The sequence below is a fragment of the Leptosomus discolor genome, chromosome 8 (assembly GCF_034619465.1).
Source record: "Leptosomus discolor isolate bLepDis1 chromosome 8, bLepDis1.hap2, whole genome shotgun sequence".
Taxonomy (NCBI): domain Eukaryota; kingdom Metazoa; phylum Chordata; class Aves; order Leptosomiformes; family Leptosomidae; genus Leptosomus; species Leptosomus discolor.
The window spans coordinates 18969381-18988013 of NC_141398.1; the positions used below are offsets into that span (position 1 = coordinate 18969381).

The 18633-nt window shown below is 41.0% G+C and overlaps 1 protein-coding gene across 1 annotated transcript in view; it reads right to left on the minus strand.

Annotated features, from left to right (window-relative positions):
* Window positions 1-8606: 8606 nt before the first annotated feature.
* ANKH (ANKH inorganic pyrophosphate transport regulator) overlaps window positions 8607-18633 on the minus strand; it is a 103749-nt gene continuing 93722 nt past the window's right edge. Inside the window, exons 9-12 of the mRNA XM_086469279.1 lie at window positions 12747-12876; window positions 11615-11738; window positions 10929-11028; window positions 8607-8723 (exon numbers count right to left, since the gene is read on the minus strand). Coding sequence (XP_086325405.1) covers window positions 8607-8723; window positions 10929-11028; window positions 11615-11738; window positions 12747-12876 — 471 coding nt within the window. The remainder of the gene's footprint in view (window positions 8724-10928; window positions 11029-11614; window positions 11739-12746; window positions 12877-18633) is intronic.

An 18633-nucleotide genomic window follows, 5' to 3' on the forward strand; every position in this document is an offset into this window, starting at 1 on the left:
TAAAACATTAAATATGAATTGGGCTCATGGACAGTGGGATTGAGCTCACCCTCAGCAAGTTTGCTGACGACAGTCTGACCTCACACGATGTGGCCAAAGCTATCTTGAACATCTGTTCAGAAACTGGATCTCCTTTGAGAGATTTTCTGGGGGTTATCTCTACACAATTTGGTTCTCCTCCGTGATGATTTCATGCTGTGAAGTCAAAATAGGCCTTGTCTATTGCTCTGCCCTTTAGGTTTTGCTCAACATTTGTAGTGTCTTTCTAGAGTGACCTTGTGGCTGGCCCTGCTCAAGTATGCAAAGATGGAGAGAGCAGGATGTGTGAAGCTTGCTTCTTTCTCCATTGCAAAAGGTGCGGCAAAGTTTGCTGTCTTTTGTGCTCCTTGCAATATAAAGTTTGGCTTTACCTAGTAAATAGTAGCACTGCCTGATAACCTTTAAAGGTTAGTGAACCCTTCACTAAGGATGACAAACGAAGGGGTTAAGGTTCTCTCAGCCCACCAGTATGGTCCTTGCAGGGTAATGCAGTGCGAAGTGCTTGCAAAAGACACTACAACTCATTCATTTGTGGCCACCTCTCTCTTTCCACATACACACACTCCCTGCTCCACACTCACTTGCTAACAACGTGTTCCTCCTCGGGTACTCCCAGCAGCAAGGCTTTCTCAAAGTTTGGGAACACTGCTTGGTTGTCCTGCCCAAGCACCATTAAACACATTTCAGCCATTCTACCATGCCAAGTCATCCTTGGTCTCCAGTTTGGATTTCTGTGGCCTGTGACAGTAACATGCTCTGCCAGTGTCGCAGAACAAACAACACAAACATCATAGGGGCTCCAACACTGCCTGAAACCCCAACTTCAACATCACCAGCAACAGGCAACGTCTATTTTTTTTCTCCTCGTCCGAAGAGCCAGCTCTGGTGAGGATCACTGCCACCAGCTCACACCCAGCAGTGGAGCCATTAAACTGCATCTTTCTGAAGGAGCTCTGTGCTTCCAGCCTCAAGCCATACTCCCTCTTGGCTGATAAGCTCTGGGGTCCTCCAACCATGCCTGTGTTTCTTACCACAAACCCTCCATAGCTTTCTGGCTTCAAGAAACAAAAGCAGAGGCAGCAACACCAAAAGCTGATCTAAAGTAACGGAGCAGTCAGAGCTATGTTCTGAAAGATTGAAACCTGACATGGGCTAAGCTTGATTGCCTTTATGATGGTCCTGGGGCTTTCTGCCCAGCTTAAAAACATAGGTTGAATCTTGCATCTTGTGTGTTTGCTTTTTAAAAATATACAAGCTACTACAGGTAGATTTTTATTAAACCTAAAGTAAGTGAAGTGCACTTTGAACTATGTTAGATTTATTTTAAAAAGCTTGTTAATGGCAATAAGGGTGCGTATGTCATCTACAAAAATGCCTATGTACCTTCAACTTTTTTAGAGGTTTTACTGGCAAACTCTATGGATAAAATCAGTTGGTCTAAGTAACCAGTAAACTTACTGCCTGTTGCCTTCCAGTTGTTTCATTATAGCTTAGGAAGGATTTTTTTTGTCTATCGTAACAGGCCACAAAATCAGAGTTACATTAGTGCTGCTTTGGAGACCGAACCGCAAAGTTGAGCAATGCATGTTATTTCCAGGCTCTGCTGTTTACTGCATGTGTACATACACTTTACCTTCCACCCAGACAGTATTCTCACTAAAAGTTAATGCAATTAAAATTATTTTTTTTCAGTTCTGCAATTTTTTCTTTGCTTTTTCTGTTGTGGTTTTTTCTGAATTATAGATAAGGCTGTTGTTCTAATTTTAAAATACATCCTTTCCTAAGAGGGGATTTATATGCTCACATTTGTAGACAGGCCAAGCTGTTTGATTATGCAGATGTAAATATTTACTTTGTATTACCTTGATTCAAAGGGGAGTTATCAGAAAGTGTAGCTTTTTTTTGTACATGCTGGATGATGCACATGAAGAGAGATGGGAGGAAGCAGGTAATGGATGCAATTGCTTGCTGATTTCAGGTGCTTTTGCTTGGAGAGTTAACTGAAAAAGTGCAACACAGTACTCAAATATTTAATCTGCAGATACAATAGCTTATTTTTGCTTTGCCCTCCTTGTGGGCTCCCAGAGGGTGGGAGGGTACTTTACAGCTGGCTCTGCAATATGGAAGTTTTGTCATCAGCAAAAGAATTTGTGCAGCTCAGATTTTTGCTTAGATATCTACATTGTAGAGCCCTAGTGGACACTGTCTCTCAGCCCTGAACTAGAAACCTAAAAAAGGCAAGCAGTCTCAAGTCCCTTAAGATGAAGGGACCTCTCTAGGTTCCTGACTGAATCAGAGAACAATTTAGGTAACTATTCTGCACTGCTCTGGGGATGCAGTGCTAAATTTGCTGAAAAAGTTTGGGTTGTGGTCTTATGGATCATTAGAAAGTCACAAAGTTGCTGGAGTTAACTAATGGACTTGAATCAATTCTTTTAATTCTTGATCTTAAATAAAGACACCCCCCCAATTCCTACTTCTTGACTCCCCTTTTCAGCTTAGCAAACGAAAAGTAGAAAACAGTCCATCAAAGAGTAGTTTTGCTGTAAGCTACTTTTTAATCACAGCATTACTTGACATTTAGTCAGCATGATGATCACATTTTCCTTCTCAAAATATCAACAGATAAAATAAGCCTAGCAGGAGTCTTCAGAAGAAAATGAGGAGATGTCTGAAGATGCTGAACTAGGAATGACAGAAAATAATGACAAGGTAAAACTAATAAACTGATTTGAGCAGTGACAAGGCTTGTTAATACTAAGGAAAACTTTCCTAAACTTTCCCCTCAGGGTGACAAAGACAAAAAAGCACCTCAAAATGTATCACAGTTCTTCTGTTTTACTGAGATAGGGTGGGTATTTTGATTATGAAATACTGAGACTGAAGCTCACTCTCTAACTGTACAATTAACTTGCACAAGCTGCAGCCAAAATGCCCTTCTGTGTGCGTACACGCTCCAAGCCCAGCTTAAAGCTCGATCTCTCTGCCCACGTATTTTGTCTTTGGCCTTTTTGTTCAGAAGGTGCCAATTACTGAGAAGTCTGGCAATGGTTTTGCTGAGGAGTGCATCTACGCACTGACAATTGAACTTGGCTCTCCATAGCCAATCTACGCAAGCTGCCCAAACCCAAGTGGCGAGCCAGGGCTCCCCCTGCACCCCCCCCCCCCCCCCCCCCCCCCCCCCCCCCGCCCTACAGCGCTGCTGCAGGTCGGGACCATGCTTGGACTGAGTTTGCTGCTAAGCTGACAATTCTGTCTCGTTTCACAACGCTGTCAGGCTGGAATTGAATATAGTGTGTTGCAGGGCACAGAATAAATTTGGAGATCCTCTGTCACAAGCCCCCACAGCTTGCTCTGCGCTGCACACTGCCCCCCGCCTCCCCGCAGGAGGTTGCTCCCTTCAAGAAAAATACAGTATTCTGCACTTGAATTCTAGTAAAAAATCAAACATGATGAGGAAAGGGAATCCTATCGTTTTATGATTAAGTTGGTATTTGGGAAATGCCAATTTGATACCAAAATTGTGATAATTTTGTCTTGTGTTCAGATAATGTTTATGCGACATTTCCCCAATGCAGCCCTGCCAGTTACTCAGGAACAGCCACCTATGTAGTGCCCCCTCTCTGCATGTTGTAACACCTGCGTGCTGGTTTATCTCTGCTTGAATAATCTTCTAAAATATTTCATATTCCTCTCTCTGATGGCTCCTCAGAAACCAAAATACTTAGAAGTGGTGTCTTATGGACGCATTGCTCCTCACCCTTCAGTCCCTCTCCAGGGCAGCTGGAAGGGAAATGGCAGCAGCCAGAGCTCTGGCGTTTTCTGCCCTCTGATTCACTCATCTCCACACCATGCCGTTGTCTTTAGGATGGATATACAATATCCATAAGCTTTTCAACATGCCCTTTTTCTCTCCCATTCCAGCTTACTGATATATGCTTTAGCTTACTGGTATAAGGTCTGCTAAAAGGGTGTTTTATTTACTTTTTAAGGTAGCTTTAAATTGCAATTTTTTAAAAAATGGCTTAGTATTAGTCCCACATTAAGATCATGTTTAGACTTGAATCCTTGTTCCAATTAACTACATAAAGGTCGTAACAAAAACGCCTGCACAACACTCTCATATACACACCTATATACATAGGCATGGTTTTCCAGTACACTAAGGGCTACTGCAACTGTGCTCAAGTAACACCCAGCTGCGCTCAAATCCGTGCTGATCACATCACAATCACAAAATCTCAGTGAGAGATGGAGCTGACGCTGCCACTTCGCCATCCCCTGCACTGTCCTGCATTTCACTGAGGATGCCGGTGGCGGGGCCGGGATGCCAGAGCCGCAGGACGCCTCGTTCTCATTGCCACCTTGCAGCTCAATGCAAAAATATGCCCAGCGACTCTGGGCACCCAGGCCTGAAAGCATCCTTTCTCCCTTCTTTTTAAGCACGAGGCGCCATCCCACAAAAGAAGGCGCTCTTGCCTTCAAAAGGTTTCTGTTCATGAGTCGTGGCCTGCCCTGAATCGGCTGCATTCATCAGCTCGCCCTCCATCGCGGGCTGCTCCCTCTCTGGCTGCAGCTTCGGCAAAACACCGAGCAAGAGCCAGATATAAATCTCTCCCGCTCCAAGGAAATATTTAGCAGCAAAATGAGTAGAAAACAAAAGACTTCTCTGTTACTCACCCAATCCTCTCACTCAGGGTGGCTCTATCTAACAAGCGGGCAACCGAACGCTCCTGCCTGGAACGGCTGTGCCAGGGGGATGGGAGCGGGGCTGCCCCACGCCTGGGAACCCACTGCCGCGCCCAAATGGCCTCAAGCACTGGCTGGGGAATGCAGAACCTTTTCCATCGAGTTCACTGCTTGGTAAGTGTGAGAGGTCTGCTTAGGGCAGTGAGGGGGAAAAACTTCCCAATGTTTCCTGTTAATTCTGCAAAAGGAAAACTCAAGACAAGTTAAAACAATTTTATGTACTTATTAAAAGCTGAGGAACATTAATCCACAGCTATTGGTGTTCCACTCTTATTTCCCGTTATGTAAGCTGTTCCGAAATCTAAGATATAGGATGCAGATCAGCTTTGTTCCTCTTTACTGTGACTTTGACTTTATAATTCAGTAATTCTCAAGAAAGCCTGGAAAGGCCAAGTCTCCACATGAATTTATTGAGATGACTGCACTCCAGCTCTCTGACACAGATACTTAACAGGTTTCTATTGTAAAACATTTATCACAGAGGGAGATAGCCATTTCATAAGCAGTAACACAAGAAATTCAGCTAAGCCATTTTACTAGAACTCAGGAAAGTCCTTTTTTGGGAAGGAAGAGGTGCAGGACGGGCATGTACCAGCATCTGCCTCACAGAGACACAGGAACCAGTAATACTCTGACTGGGGCTTCAGCCAAGGAGGGCTGCTGCTCGCTCCCAGCATGTAACCCATCAGACCAGCTGCTTCACCAGCCCAGCTGAATTTGCCACCCACCGGGAGTCGGAGCAGCAAGGTTCCAGGTGGTCGTTGAAGCTCCTGACAACAGTTCCCAGCAGCAGAACCAGAGCCTGCGAGGGACCCCTGGGCACACACCTTCCCTCTGGGCACCCTGCCTGCCCACGCAGCTAGCGACCGGCCCGGCCTGGCCGGCTGGTTTGGACTCGCTCATGGCAGAAACGTCGGCCCATTTTGTTAATCCAGCACAGCAAGGTAAAGAACTACATGACCCGCAGGAAGAAGAAAGAGATGCGAGGCATGTGTCCTTATGTTGCTGCTTGAATCCTTGCCCAAATCCCGCCACTCCTGTGCTCATTCCGTATCTTGCAAAGTGAAAGACTATTAAGCATCACCCACACAACTGAAAATTTCTTTACAACACCACTAGTTTAGCTCTGTATGAGCAGTAATTCAGTCTTTTATATTTGTTCATCTTCTATCTAAAGCAAAAGCTTCATTGTTTCATTCAGTTTGTTCCCAAGTTTTTACTGTTTGGTGCAATTATTATCTCGAAACTACATCAGTAATACTAAAAACTCTTCAGAAATACTGCCGTTCGAATTTTAGTCATGTACCAAAAGAAATATTACACAAAAGTATTTTCTTGCTTTATCTCTACAGTTCCTGACAAACTGCATCTCGAGGACTTGGATACAAACGTACTGGAAAAACCAAAACTACATGAATAGAGAAAACCTCAAATGGCCACTGTAACAGTCTATATACACGCTATACACATATGACTTTGAGAGACTGTATTCATGAATGGGTACAGTCTACATACTGCACACAGTTAATTTGTCTGAGGGTTGGGTTTTTTTTTAAATCTTCATTTTTTTAAACTACTGTCAGAAACTAGGAGCACAACCTCATGGTGGCACAGAAAATGTGGTTACTGGATTTAGTCTTACCCTCCGAGTGCCAGGGCTCATTAATCATGAACTGATTTTGCAAATCTGCCATTCAACACAATAATTTCTCCATTTTTTCTAATTGCATTTGTACATCTACAAATTGGTACAAACGTTTACAATAAAATGTAAAGTTCATTGATACAATGCCTTTAATGACAGTCATAACTGGTTACTAGCCAACTCCGTAGTTTTTCAGAGACATTTTTAGATGAACTTGGAAAAATAGGAAATGTATTATAGCTTAAAATCAATGTACGTAATATACAATATATATATTTATACACGTGTATGTATGCATACACATATATTGATATAACATTTAAAGTAATGTTTAGTTTTGATCAGTTCTCTGAGTGCTGGGACTACCTGGCAAATAAATCTAGAAACAGAATTTGTCCACAATTAAATAACCATTTCCACAACTTAGAAAAATATATTTTTACTAAATAAGGTTTAAATTAATGGATTTATGGATATAGCATGGAGGATAATGGTTTCCAGACTCTGACGTGATTAAATCTGGAAGAACCCGAGCTACTACAAACCAGTAGTGAACGCTGCCCCGCAGCCAAACACAGAACACCGAAATACAAGCTGCTGCTGCAGCCATCACCGGTGGCACCCAAACCCTCTCGGGTTCGGTCACCTCCCACATAGGCTTCATTTCCACCTAACCCAAGTCGCCCACCTGACCTCACACTCTGTGATTCAAGGCCCACTTCAACCACAACCACACAGCGCCTGCTGCCTTCCCCAAGCACAGCACCTGCTGACTGAGGGGAGCAGCTCCCCACTTCCACGCAGCTCTTGCCTGGAGAGCTAACATATCTTCAAGGTCCCTAATTAATGACTTGGAGGACCATCAGTACTTGAGCTTCATATGGATTTTGATCTACTGCATAGGTAAATATATTACAGCAAAACATACATATATGTGTGTGTGGTGTGTGTATATATATGTATATAAGTAAATATACATATACACATGTGTGTGAGTATGTGTACATTTCTACATAAAAAAATTCATGGAGCTACGGGTAGTAATGCGACATACCATGGTATCCTGCATATATTATCTGATGTTTTTTTAACTATATAGGCACCAGAAATAAGTATATAGAACAAATCAACCTTTAAAAATTAAAGTTAAATCAGTGGACAAGAACTTTGGTAAAGCTTGTCAATATTTATTTTTTTATTCAAATACAGTCAAAGTCTATCAGTTGCCATCACCCTCTTCACAAGAGGAAAGTGCATGTTTGGGTTTTTTTTTTAAAGAAAATTACACGTAAGGTGGGGCTCAATGATTCAAGGAAATTCTGAATTAAAGGTTTACATTTTTCAAAAGATTACTATCTTTCTGATGGAACGAAAGCTAAATAGAGTTCTTGTCCTGTATTTTATTTATTGTATGCATATATATATAAATATATATATATATATGTATGTCTCTGTTTAAGTAGCTGTGTGTGTATATACACATCCACACACTTTTAACACAAGAGAGGAACCCGTTTTTCTCCACTTTCTATGTGGAAACTTACACATTCCTCCCTGTCTTGTACCCTGTGCAGTATAAGCTTTAGTGATGAGGCCAAACAAAAAAGATATAGCTCACCATAGTATATTAGTTTATGTAGCAAAGTCACTTTTCAAGCAAGTAAAATAAAGCTCTGTATTCCAAACTTCTTTTCCTTTACATTTCTCATAAAGAAAAGGAAGGAAAAGGAAAGAAGGGAGGAGTAGGATTATGGCAGTAGCATTGAGCCAGTGGCACGTGTGCATGTGTGTGTGTGTGAGTGTGCAAGCGCACACACACACACACTCACAAGCACAGAAAGCAGGGCTTTGGTTGACAAATGCAGATTGTCCGGAGAAGGTGGATGCATGAGTAAGGAAGACTCTACAGTGATGCAATTGTATCTTTTATGTTTGCATGGAGTGAGAAAACAAATTCAATTGGGGGGTAAAAAAAAAAAAAAGCAAAGACCTCTTTTTAGGTCCCTCATCAGTGAGAGCATACTCAGTATGCTAGAGAATTTATCTGAAACCTTTTAAATCAAGGCCTCTTTATTACAAAAATAAAAACAAACAAACAAAAAAGTATGAGAGACGACAAGATGCTGAAGTGTCACTCCGATCGTCCCTGCAGAGAACAATTGCATCCCATTTATTATTCATTCTCTTCTCTCATTTCTACGATGTCTGTCATTTCCTCTGTGTGAGGCATGTCGGTCATTGCAGAGTCTTCCCCTTCTGTAGCTGTTTCATTCTCATTCCGCTTCTTTTTCTAGATTAAAATAAGCATTCAGAAACCTATCAGTAAGTTGTGCATGAACATAGTCCTACAAACTTTGGGCACTGGTAGAAGCGAGGTGGAATAATTTTTTTTTCCTAGAGTATGTTATTATATTATAAAAGCCTACAATATTTGTGTCATATTTGTGGCTTGTCACTAATAAGTTGGCTTAACTTAGAAGGTTTCCACAACCTTCCAGGCGTTCAGCTTTCTCCTTTCTAACACAAATGCAATAACAGAGGCATTTATTATACTAAGCAACATCCCAAACAGGCTTCAGTGTAACTGGAGGAGCATCTGGAGCCTTTGACATCATGGACTTTTATTTAAAAAAAAAAAAAGAAAAGCAAACAAAATATGAGAGAAGATAAGCTGCTCTAGGAGCAGAGACAGAGGTGGCAACCTAATTTCTCGAATGTCAAACTTCAGGAATTTTAAAAGACGTAAGCATTCTGGCTTTTCTTGCTATTACAGATCCACTGTGATCCCCTACCCCACCAACGCCAAGTAATCATAGAGTAACTTTGCCTAGCAGGAGCAGGAGGGCATTCAAGAGTCCCATGATTCATCCAGGATGTCCTGGATTAGTAAAACTAAGAAGCATTCAGCCCCACTACAAAACAACTTGAAGCATCTGTTCCTTATTATCTGTTTCTCAGCAGACTGACTAGTTTTACAGAAAACACTTGTACAGCTGACAAAAATTCCGCCACAGGTTTATTGGTTCAGCTGAGTTGGGCATATCGGAGTTTCAAAATTTCAGAGGTGTCTACACAACACTAGATTTGCAGCTTTCAAACACCACCCACTTATTACCACTGTAGATGAAAACCAGCTGCTGTACACAGCTACTGGTTGGCTCTGCCACTGTCACATTGGCTGTTGAGACAATGCTGCCAGCTACGTACTAATTCTGGTAAGGGAATAAATTAGGCTGGCACAGTTGTTATTACTACTACCTGCACTCATCACTGCAAAAAATAAAGCACCATTTCACTGGCCAGAAACACTCTATGAGCTACTACTGTAACAAACAAATGATGAGGAGGTTAGTCCAAACAGACATATGTGGTGAAACCACAGGCCAAGAACAGTCATTTCAGTGTCTACAGGTTCTCAAGAAAAATGTGACAGACTAATGATGACAGAGATTAAGGTCTTCTATTTTCTTATGAACCTTGTACACTTTAGTTTATTGCCATGGCCCGCACTGTTAATACATATCAAAACTGCACTTAAGGCTTTTAGATATTCCATCTTCCGTATTTTTTTGCTGAAAAATAGAAGCGGCAGGTATCTTCACTTGACCCTTAGTAAGAAGTCTAATTAAATTAAAAAAAAAGTAATTGCATAGATTATATTTTCTGCTCCCATCCACAGCATCCTTCTGCACTATAGTATGATGTACACACTGTGCCGTTTCTGCTTGGAGCTGGACCTGGTGCCCTACACAGTGCCTTCAGCATGTAACTGGAAGGACACCACATGCAGGTACTGCGAGGTACCCAGTCACCCAGATGGTATTTATCTTGCACTTTACTTAATTTAGTGGAATATTCTTTGAAATCCACGTATCACTGCTACTCTGTACATGCAGGATTGTAGTGTGTGAAATATATAAGAGCATGCCTATGAGAAATCCTCACCCATTTAAGTATTTGTAAGCTCTTATCCTGTACTGCTGCAGGAATGTATCTTGTTTTAAGCCACTTCTTCAGGTGGCAAAAAAAAAATAAGGCAACTGTACTTTTTGTCCATTTTCAGCAGAGCTGGTTTTATAAAGAAATAAAAGTATACATATAGACACACATATACACATAATAAGCTTGGACGAGTAGTTCCTATGCCTACACAAAGAAGCTATGTTGTACTGCAGTGGGAGATCTACAGTGCAAAACAGGTGGTGGTAAGGAGATGATAACCATGATACACGTTTTGAGGAGCAAGAGGTTTACTTCAGATCAGCGTGTCCCATGGCCTGAGCACCCACTAGCAGCTGGAGGGCACCTTCTGGTTTTATTTCAACCCAAAGAATCCCCAAGTTGCACATGCTTGAGATCGCACAGGGAAGCAAACCAAATTCAGTCAGTGGGGATGCTGGGGAGTTACATTTCAAAAGTGTACTCTTTAATCTGAACTAAACTCCATTATATTCATCAACTGCTTTCACCAGATCCTGCAGAGCCTAGTTCTTACCTGTTTCCGATAGACGTAACAGGCTGCTATGGCAACCATGGTGGATTCTCCTACAAAACCAGCCAGAAGGGATCCTACTCCAAGAGTGGCTCCATGAACTCTGTGGGTGGCATAAAAAGAAAGTAGTCATGGTTGTGTGAGAATGCGTGATTCATAATTATATTTTCACTGACATATAGAACCAATTTGTTGTTAGAAATATTTCCTTCAAAGACATAATACACTGTCAAAGAGAATAACCGTTATTTTAAAGGACTTTTGTGTTTCTTAACGGCTTCACTGTTTAGTAAAAGAATCACATTCTGAAGCAAATTAGAGACTAAGAATTTAAAGTCTTGTACAGAGCGCTGTAGAATACATTACTTAACTTAGAAACAAGATATTCTTCCATTAGCTTTCTTAACAGTGCATTTAATAACATGGAAATAAATTCCTCTTAGGACAGTTTTGCCTCTGACATTTGCATATTTTTTCAAAAGGGACATCACTATTGTGCCTGCCTAGAGCAGTCACACTTGCAAATTTGTAAATGTTTCATTTCCAGATATTGACACTATTTAGGCTTTATATTATGGTTAGTGTTCGGGGAAAATGTTCTGAGCTACGCAAATTCAGCTGCCAAGTGACAGAGAACAGGAATGAAGAGGAAAGTAAACCCATCAGCTCTGTGGAGAATAATGATTTACCCCAAGTAAGGCAGCACAATGAGACTAGTGATGAGGACGATAATCCGCAGCACTGAGCTGGGCGCCAACACAAATGTCTTCTTCAGAGTCATCAGCCAACCAGTCAAGTGCGCTCTGACAGTCACTGTTCATAAACAGAGGAAGGGGAGGGGATGGGGAGAAAGGGAGGCAAGAGTAGTAATAAATAAGTCAGTCATCTCATATGAAGCTTTTTCACGCAGAGAGCACTGTTCAGAAATAACCCTGGTGAAACCTGTTTCTGGTAACTGCACACTGGGAAACACTACCAGAAACGAAGTAGATCTTGTATCCAAATTGCTTTAATATACTGATTTTTGAAAGAAAAAAAAAAAAAGAAGCCAGTTATGGACAGCAATCTTTCCTAAGAGCTGCTCTCTTACAACCAATGTATTAGATGGTCCATTCTGTTTTCCTCATTAAAAAAAACTTTCCCCTTCTCTAAAGAGAAATCATACCAAGGAAAATTTTCCACCTAGCTCCTGTGTGGTATACGGTGTAACAGCTAGGCACAAAAAAAGATGTCTATATGTACCTATTCTTGTATTTGTAGTTCACCTTTATTACAAAACTGTCCTGTCATAGAAGCAGAAAACACTATATGATGTAGCATTTAATTATGGAAGATAGAAATGTTTTGAGGAAAAACATTTTGATTATTGCTGTCAAGTTTGTCTCTCTCTTGAATAAGGGCATCAACTTTTATTTTTTATTATGCTCTGACGATTATCTGAAAGAGCCACTGAGTCTGGCAGCAGAAGGGGAGACTAATGGAGGTGATGTTACTGTGGAGGTGGTAGTAGATGCTATTCCAAATAGCTAACTTCAGTCTTGGCAGACAGGTATCACTACTGCCATTCATGCGTGTGTTCTTGACCAAGTGTAACAGACAGAATTCAGGCTTTGCTTTTGTCAGTCAGAAATCTGCTCTTACTGCAACATTTGTATCTTGACTACCAACGTAAATAGACTTGGTCTACATCAGCTTCAATAAAAGCAGTGTTACTTATGCTAGGCATGCATTTAGCCTGTCTTGTATGTACAGCCATGACCACATCTATGACCACACCTCACAGCTGGTTTGGTTTTGAGTTTTTATTTTCTTGGTTTTTACCTGGAAGTGGAAAGAAGGAGAAGATGCGCAAAGGAACAACACACAGCTCCGCAAAAGCAAAGTCCACTCCAATTATGTCAACTAAAATCTTCTCTGACACGTTTGGCGTCCAAAACATCACAAAACAGAGCTAGGAAGAACAAAATTAAGAAATGTTTGTATTTCAGAAGTCAAGCACAATAAAAGATAGGCCTGGCCCTCCTGGTCTAAAACATTTGTTTACATACTGATGGGCAGATAGCTCTACTGATGGTAAATTATAATTGGCTTGCATTCAAATATGGAGAGCACACATGTGTACGTATGGGAGGCATGTTAACCTCAGAAGCAATTCCTACTCTTCATGTTCCTCACATACCAAGACTGATGCATACAGAAAGAATTTTTAAGGTGCTTGCAATTGCTTGTACTTGAATGGTTTAATTGTTACAAGAACAGCGAGAAACTTGATTTTTACTGTACTCGCTCTGGTTAAGACACCCATATTCCTAAAAAGATTATAAAGCATTTTAGCAACTAAAGATTTGAAGTACTCCAAGACTTACAGATCTGACCTAAATCTAAGACAAGGGGTTTAAAGGCACTGCTGATACTAGTACTGTTGGTATGCAATAAGCCTGATAGCATGGCAAAGGTGTTCAGCACAGCCCTGCAGACACGGTGCCCCGAGGCCACAAATCCACAAAGACTTGTTATTTTTATTAAAGAGCGTGCTGTTTAGTCCACACATGAAAGGAAAACTTACATAAAAAAACCCACAACGAATTGTACAGCAGTAGCACCTGCTGCTAAATTTTTTGGTCAATACTGAGGCAGGGCTTCTGTCTGAGCTGAGGAGGCTGTTGGCAGCTGGCAGGTCCAGCTTCGGTTCAAGGTACTCACTGAAGAACAGTGCTGGCAGCCCTTACAGGACTTTTCCTGTAAGAAGGGGTACCTGACATCCTTTCAAGTACAACTACTTTGTTATTTAACTTGGTTTTGTGATATTAAAAAAGTTATTTCTTCCTGTTATTCTCACAACAAAGCAGATGTTAAGGAATCAAGTTGACTGAATGGGGCAAAACTTGGGACCTTAAGTACTCTGGCACTCCTCTTGTCAGGTTACAAACCAGTGTACCAGGTACATTATGCGCACTGGCTGTACAATCTGATGGCTCTCTAAGACTCTGTAACCACTCTCTTACAATTTAGCCTATACGCTAGTATCATAGTATCTAGCTCTTTTCTTTTTATCCAGTTGTCACATCCCTACATGTTCAAACAGCTTTTAAAGCTAATCTTTAAAGTCCTACCACCTCCAAGACAGTTGGGATTTCACTCTCATTCTTTGGTTGTGTGCCAAAGATTGTCCTTTCTGTTTAGGCTACAAGTACCCAAACCACAGGAGTTTGCCAAGGCCTGCGACTGAGTCGCCTGTGGGAGGTCTCACATTCTGACTGCCTGTGTGGTGAACAAAACATTTTGTCTTCCTGCAAAAACGCTCATCTTCAGTTTTCTTCTCCACTTCTTACGGTAAGAACGACTATTTATCTTTCACAATTGAATGTTTTACTTGACTTATTAGACGCTGTCTTGAGGTGTATCTCCATCACCCATACAGAGAATAGTAAGTGGAGGAAGGGAAGACCAGAAGACAAACCAACTGAGCATGGATTTTTTTCTGCTTTATCCAGCACTTCTCTCTTCCTGCGAAACTACTTGTACAGAGTACAACTGAAGCAGAGGGGACAATCGAGAGCAGAGAAGGTTGTGTGGTTGAGAACCCAGTTATTAAAAATTAACTGTATAGTGGCAGAGTAAATTCCTTCATTGTTGCAGACACCATTAGGCAGACTGCAGTGATTTGTGCTCTTACTGTCGATGATCTGTAGAGCAACCATACAGGGCATATTTTGTCAAATCTTTCTTCAAAGTCCAGCAAACAAAATAAGAAGCAAAGGTGTCCACTCTTCAATTATAATTTGCTGTTTTCATGAAAGCAAAGACCTTCACACTGCTTGTACTGCACAATGCCATTACCACCCTACTGAGCAGTATAGTTACTGCTGCTGCAAGATTCCATACATTTATGCTAACAGCAGAGTCTGCCCACTGCTAGCAAAGGCAAATAGAGCAAACTTTCCTTCTTCAACAGCCATTTGAAAGAGTATTCTAACATGGTTAGACAGGCAAGCGATTAAGTGACCAAAAGCACTGCATTCAATCCTGTTCTCTTTGAAGTTAAATTTTGATTGTGGCCTTAACAAGAACAGACTCAATCTCCATCGAGCTCCTACGGGAGGAAGGTCAGTTTGCAAATCAGGGGTAATGACTTATAGCCAGGTGGCATGCAGTTACTCCTCAGCTGATGCAAACTGCAGTCTTTCCCACCCCCACCCCCCCATCAGCAGTGCTGACAAATGTCTTCAAAGAGCACTTCTTATAGAGCAGCTGGTAGATAAAGACAGCAGTGACTGCTAGGCTCAAGAATATGCAGTTTGAGGAGGTGAGGCATAGCAGCAGAAGGACCTTCTATTTCTGTCTCAGCATGCTTCCATCTTTTTTTGTTGCAATATTGATAACTAGTTTAATTTTGCTAAGATACTCCTCTCTGTTATCTTATAAGCAGATGATACTCTCATTGCCCACAGGGAACAAAGCCTGAGGAAAAGAAATTAATGCTTTGCATCATGCAACCCCTTTGCAATTTAACTTCTAGAGCACTCGCAACTTGGCAAATTTCCATATTATTTCAAGACAAATTCAAGATGTAGTGGAAAAAACCAGGCTTTACTTCAAGTAAACAGTAACACTAAATATATAAAGGAGGGAAGGTATTTTGGCTACTGATTTTATAACAGATAATGTATACTGAAAACAGGATGAAGTCAGCTTTTTTGTGATGCTGACTGGTCTGTCTTAAGTTTGTGATTACCTTGGTAAAGGGTGATGACTGATCAGAAAGAAGACTGGAGAAGACGGTAACAGATTAAATGATGCCAGTAGTCCAGCAAAACAGGGAGTGTGGCACATGCAATTAGAGATGGGATCTACCGGAGTAAGCGGTACTAACGTCCTGGGGCTCAGACTGGGAAACAATTTTAGGAAATAGATTCACCTATAGTACGTCTCTTATCTTTCTTTTAGTTAAATACCGTTTGCTTCCCCCTCCCTCTTATGTCTTTCTGTGTGTCTGCAAGGTTACAGCACAAATAGGCTTGGGCAGGGTTACAGTTATACCTTCATTTAATTTAATATCAAGAGGTGGAGTTGAAACAGTAAAAGCCTCCACACAGGCTAGCAACACGTATGCATAATGGCACTGCAGCTTCAGGTTGCAATTGCAGCTGGATGCAACGGGTCTATACAGTAATGAATATTGTACTTGGCAACTCTCCTGAGGCTGAAGCATTTTAACGCTTTGGGAGTAAGGATTTTGCTTGTGGAATTCTAGCAACAGAGTTGATTTGATTTTCTGTTACCTTATGGTATGAGTGCAGCATGATATTAAAGGATAGTTTTGTTAAAGCCTTTGGTCATTTATCCAGAACTTCAACTAACAGTGATGAATGTTTTAAAAATACAGGAAAAAATGAAGATACAAACAGGAGAGTGGAACACTACAGAGAATACACAGGCCTGAGTAAAGGCAACAGTATCTATTATGGTGGTGTTATCTCTGTATAAACAGTAGCCTAAGCATTTCTAGAAGTGTCTTAATCATTTGAACTGATCTGAAGAGTTGTGCTATTGGGTAATGTGTCTTTAACTGATCTACAATAGTAAAATTTGAAAGACTTTACTGAATATGTTAATAACTTGCAGCACCATAAGAAAATCAGTACAGCTGTACTAGATCAGACCAAATCTCCAGCTAGATTATCACCATCTCCCTGCTAAAGGTCACTGGGGGTTGCCTAGCAAAAGGGCACATAGAGCTGGGCAAGTGCAGAGTAAGAGATGCCCTTTTGCAGCTGCATGGTCTGAGCTGCTGGGAGTTACGGCTTCACGAGTTCAGTAACTGTGGTGCACCTTCATCCCATGCAGCATTATGTTATGTGTACAACATCTAATAGTGATTTTTTTTTTCAATCCAGCTGTGCATTAAAAAAAAAAAATCAAACCCCCCTTCCCTTGTGGCTTAGATGCTCTCTGTAAGTAGGTGTGCTTGCTTTCACGTGGAACCTTGCTGTTCTCAGCTAGCAAATTCAGTGTCTAGGCACATTAAAAGGTCACGCACCAAAAAGTTCTGCTGTCAACAAGCCTGAGAGAATGCACCAAATCTTTGTTTCAGTAGTCAAAATATCAAACTCCTAGTGCTCAGTCCAACTTCTCTTTAATCTTTTTTCTTAAGTCAAATGCATGAAGTGTACTTTCACAAATGATTGTGACGAAAGACAGTTCATGAGATTTTGTTTCAGATGCTGCATGTGTGAGCTTGAATGCTGGTAGTTCTTGGAAACTAAGAGCCTTTTCATAGGCCATGCATCTCCTCGAAGCTACTTCCATTTATTCTGGTTGCTGACAGGGATTACTAAACCTCAGAGACCCAGTACATAATGCATTATAATACAGTGTGCTAACAAAGGCGACTGTCATGTGTATAGTAATCTGCAGGGTGCTAGACTGATTTGCTTTTTGGAATTTGTAGAAAGCTGCCTGTCTTTTGGGACATTCCTTGATAAATATAAGGCACAAAGGAGTATTCCAGTGAGCTACGAACAACAGCACAGCATTTCTGGACTTCAGTGCAGTCTCCAGTTAGAAGAAACACTGCCTGATGACAAAGGCATGATACGGCTCTATGTTCCTCAGAAAGAAGCTATGGAATCCAAAACGGATGCTTTTAAAAAAAAGGTTAGACCTATTTTTAAAGCTGGTGCCTGGAATGAGACTGGACTAACAGATTCTACCATGGGGAAGGGTACCATTAGCCTGTCAACAGTTCCTCTGTGATGAAATGCAGTTCGTATTTTTTTCCTGCAAAATAAGTCTCAGCAGATGTTTCCTATCATTTGTGAACTTGCTGTATTTGCAGAGTTATGGCTGTCCAAGAGAGGTGTTTTACCCTCAAAATGTCATTCATTGTATTGAGGATTGTATCTCAACTAATTTAACCCATGCCTTGTCCATGACCTCTCTATTCCCATTTACACTACGTGGTGCCCAGTCAGGGCAGAGGAAATCTACACTTTATTACACATCACAGCTTTGAATTGCACCTCAGATCTTTGGGATAGTATCACTTCTATTAGATAGAAGTTTGTCAGATAGTTTGTCACTTCTATTAGTATGGAAGAATAGAAGTCATAATTTTGCCTTTTGAAGTGTGCAATAAACAAATAAAAAAAGTAGCCTGAGTCTTACGTGGTCTGATCTCCTGATTTGTCAAACATCTCCATGGCCTCTCTTTTTCTCACATAAACATAACCCTGTCTCCTTTCAGAGCCTGTATCACACTTAGAAGATGAGCTGATCTTGAGATATGTTTGTAAATCAAAATAATATCTTGTTCTAACTTGCATCAGTGTGAAAAACTGAATTTGACTCCTCTTTTCAATATCCTGTTTTGCAAGATGTTGGGGGGAAAAAAGATGTTGAATTTGTTAGTGCTGTTCTTATGGCTATTTCAAATCCATACCCTGAAAATTTAGTTCCGTAAATGACTTTGTAGTACTGGGGCTTGTCACTCAAAAACTTACTCTAGCATCTTGATCTTAAAGGAAACTGCACTTCTTCTGTATTTTTATTAAGAAGAACAAAAGTAACAATAGTTTTGAACTGTTAACTACTAGTACTGAAACTATAGAAATAGCTATTAGGTACACTCCAACTGTAGTCCGAAAAAGGGGTACGTTTCCATGTTGAATACAGCTGTGCAACAGAATACAAACTGCTAATACCTCCT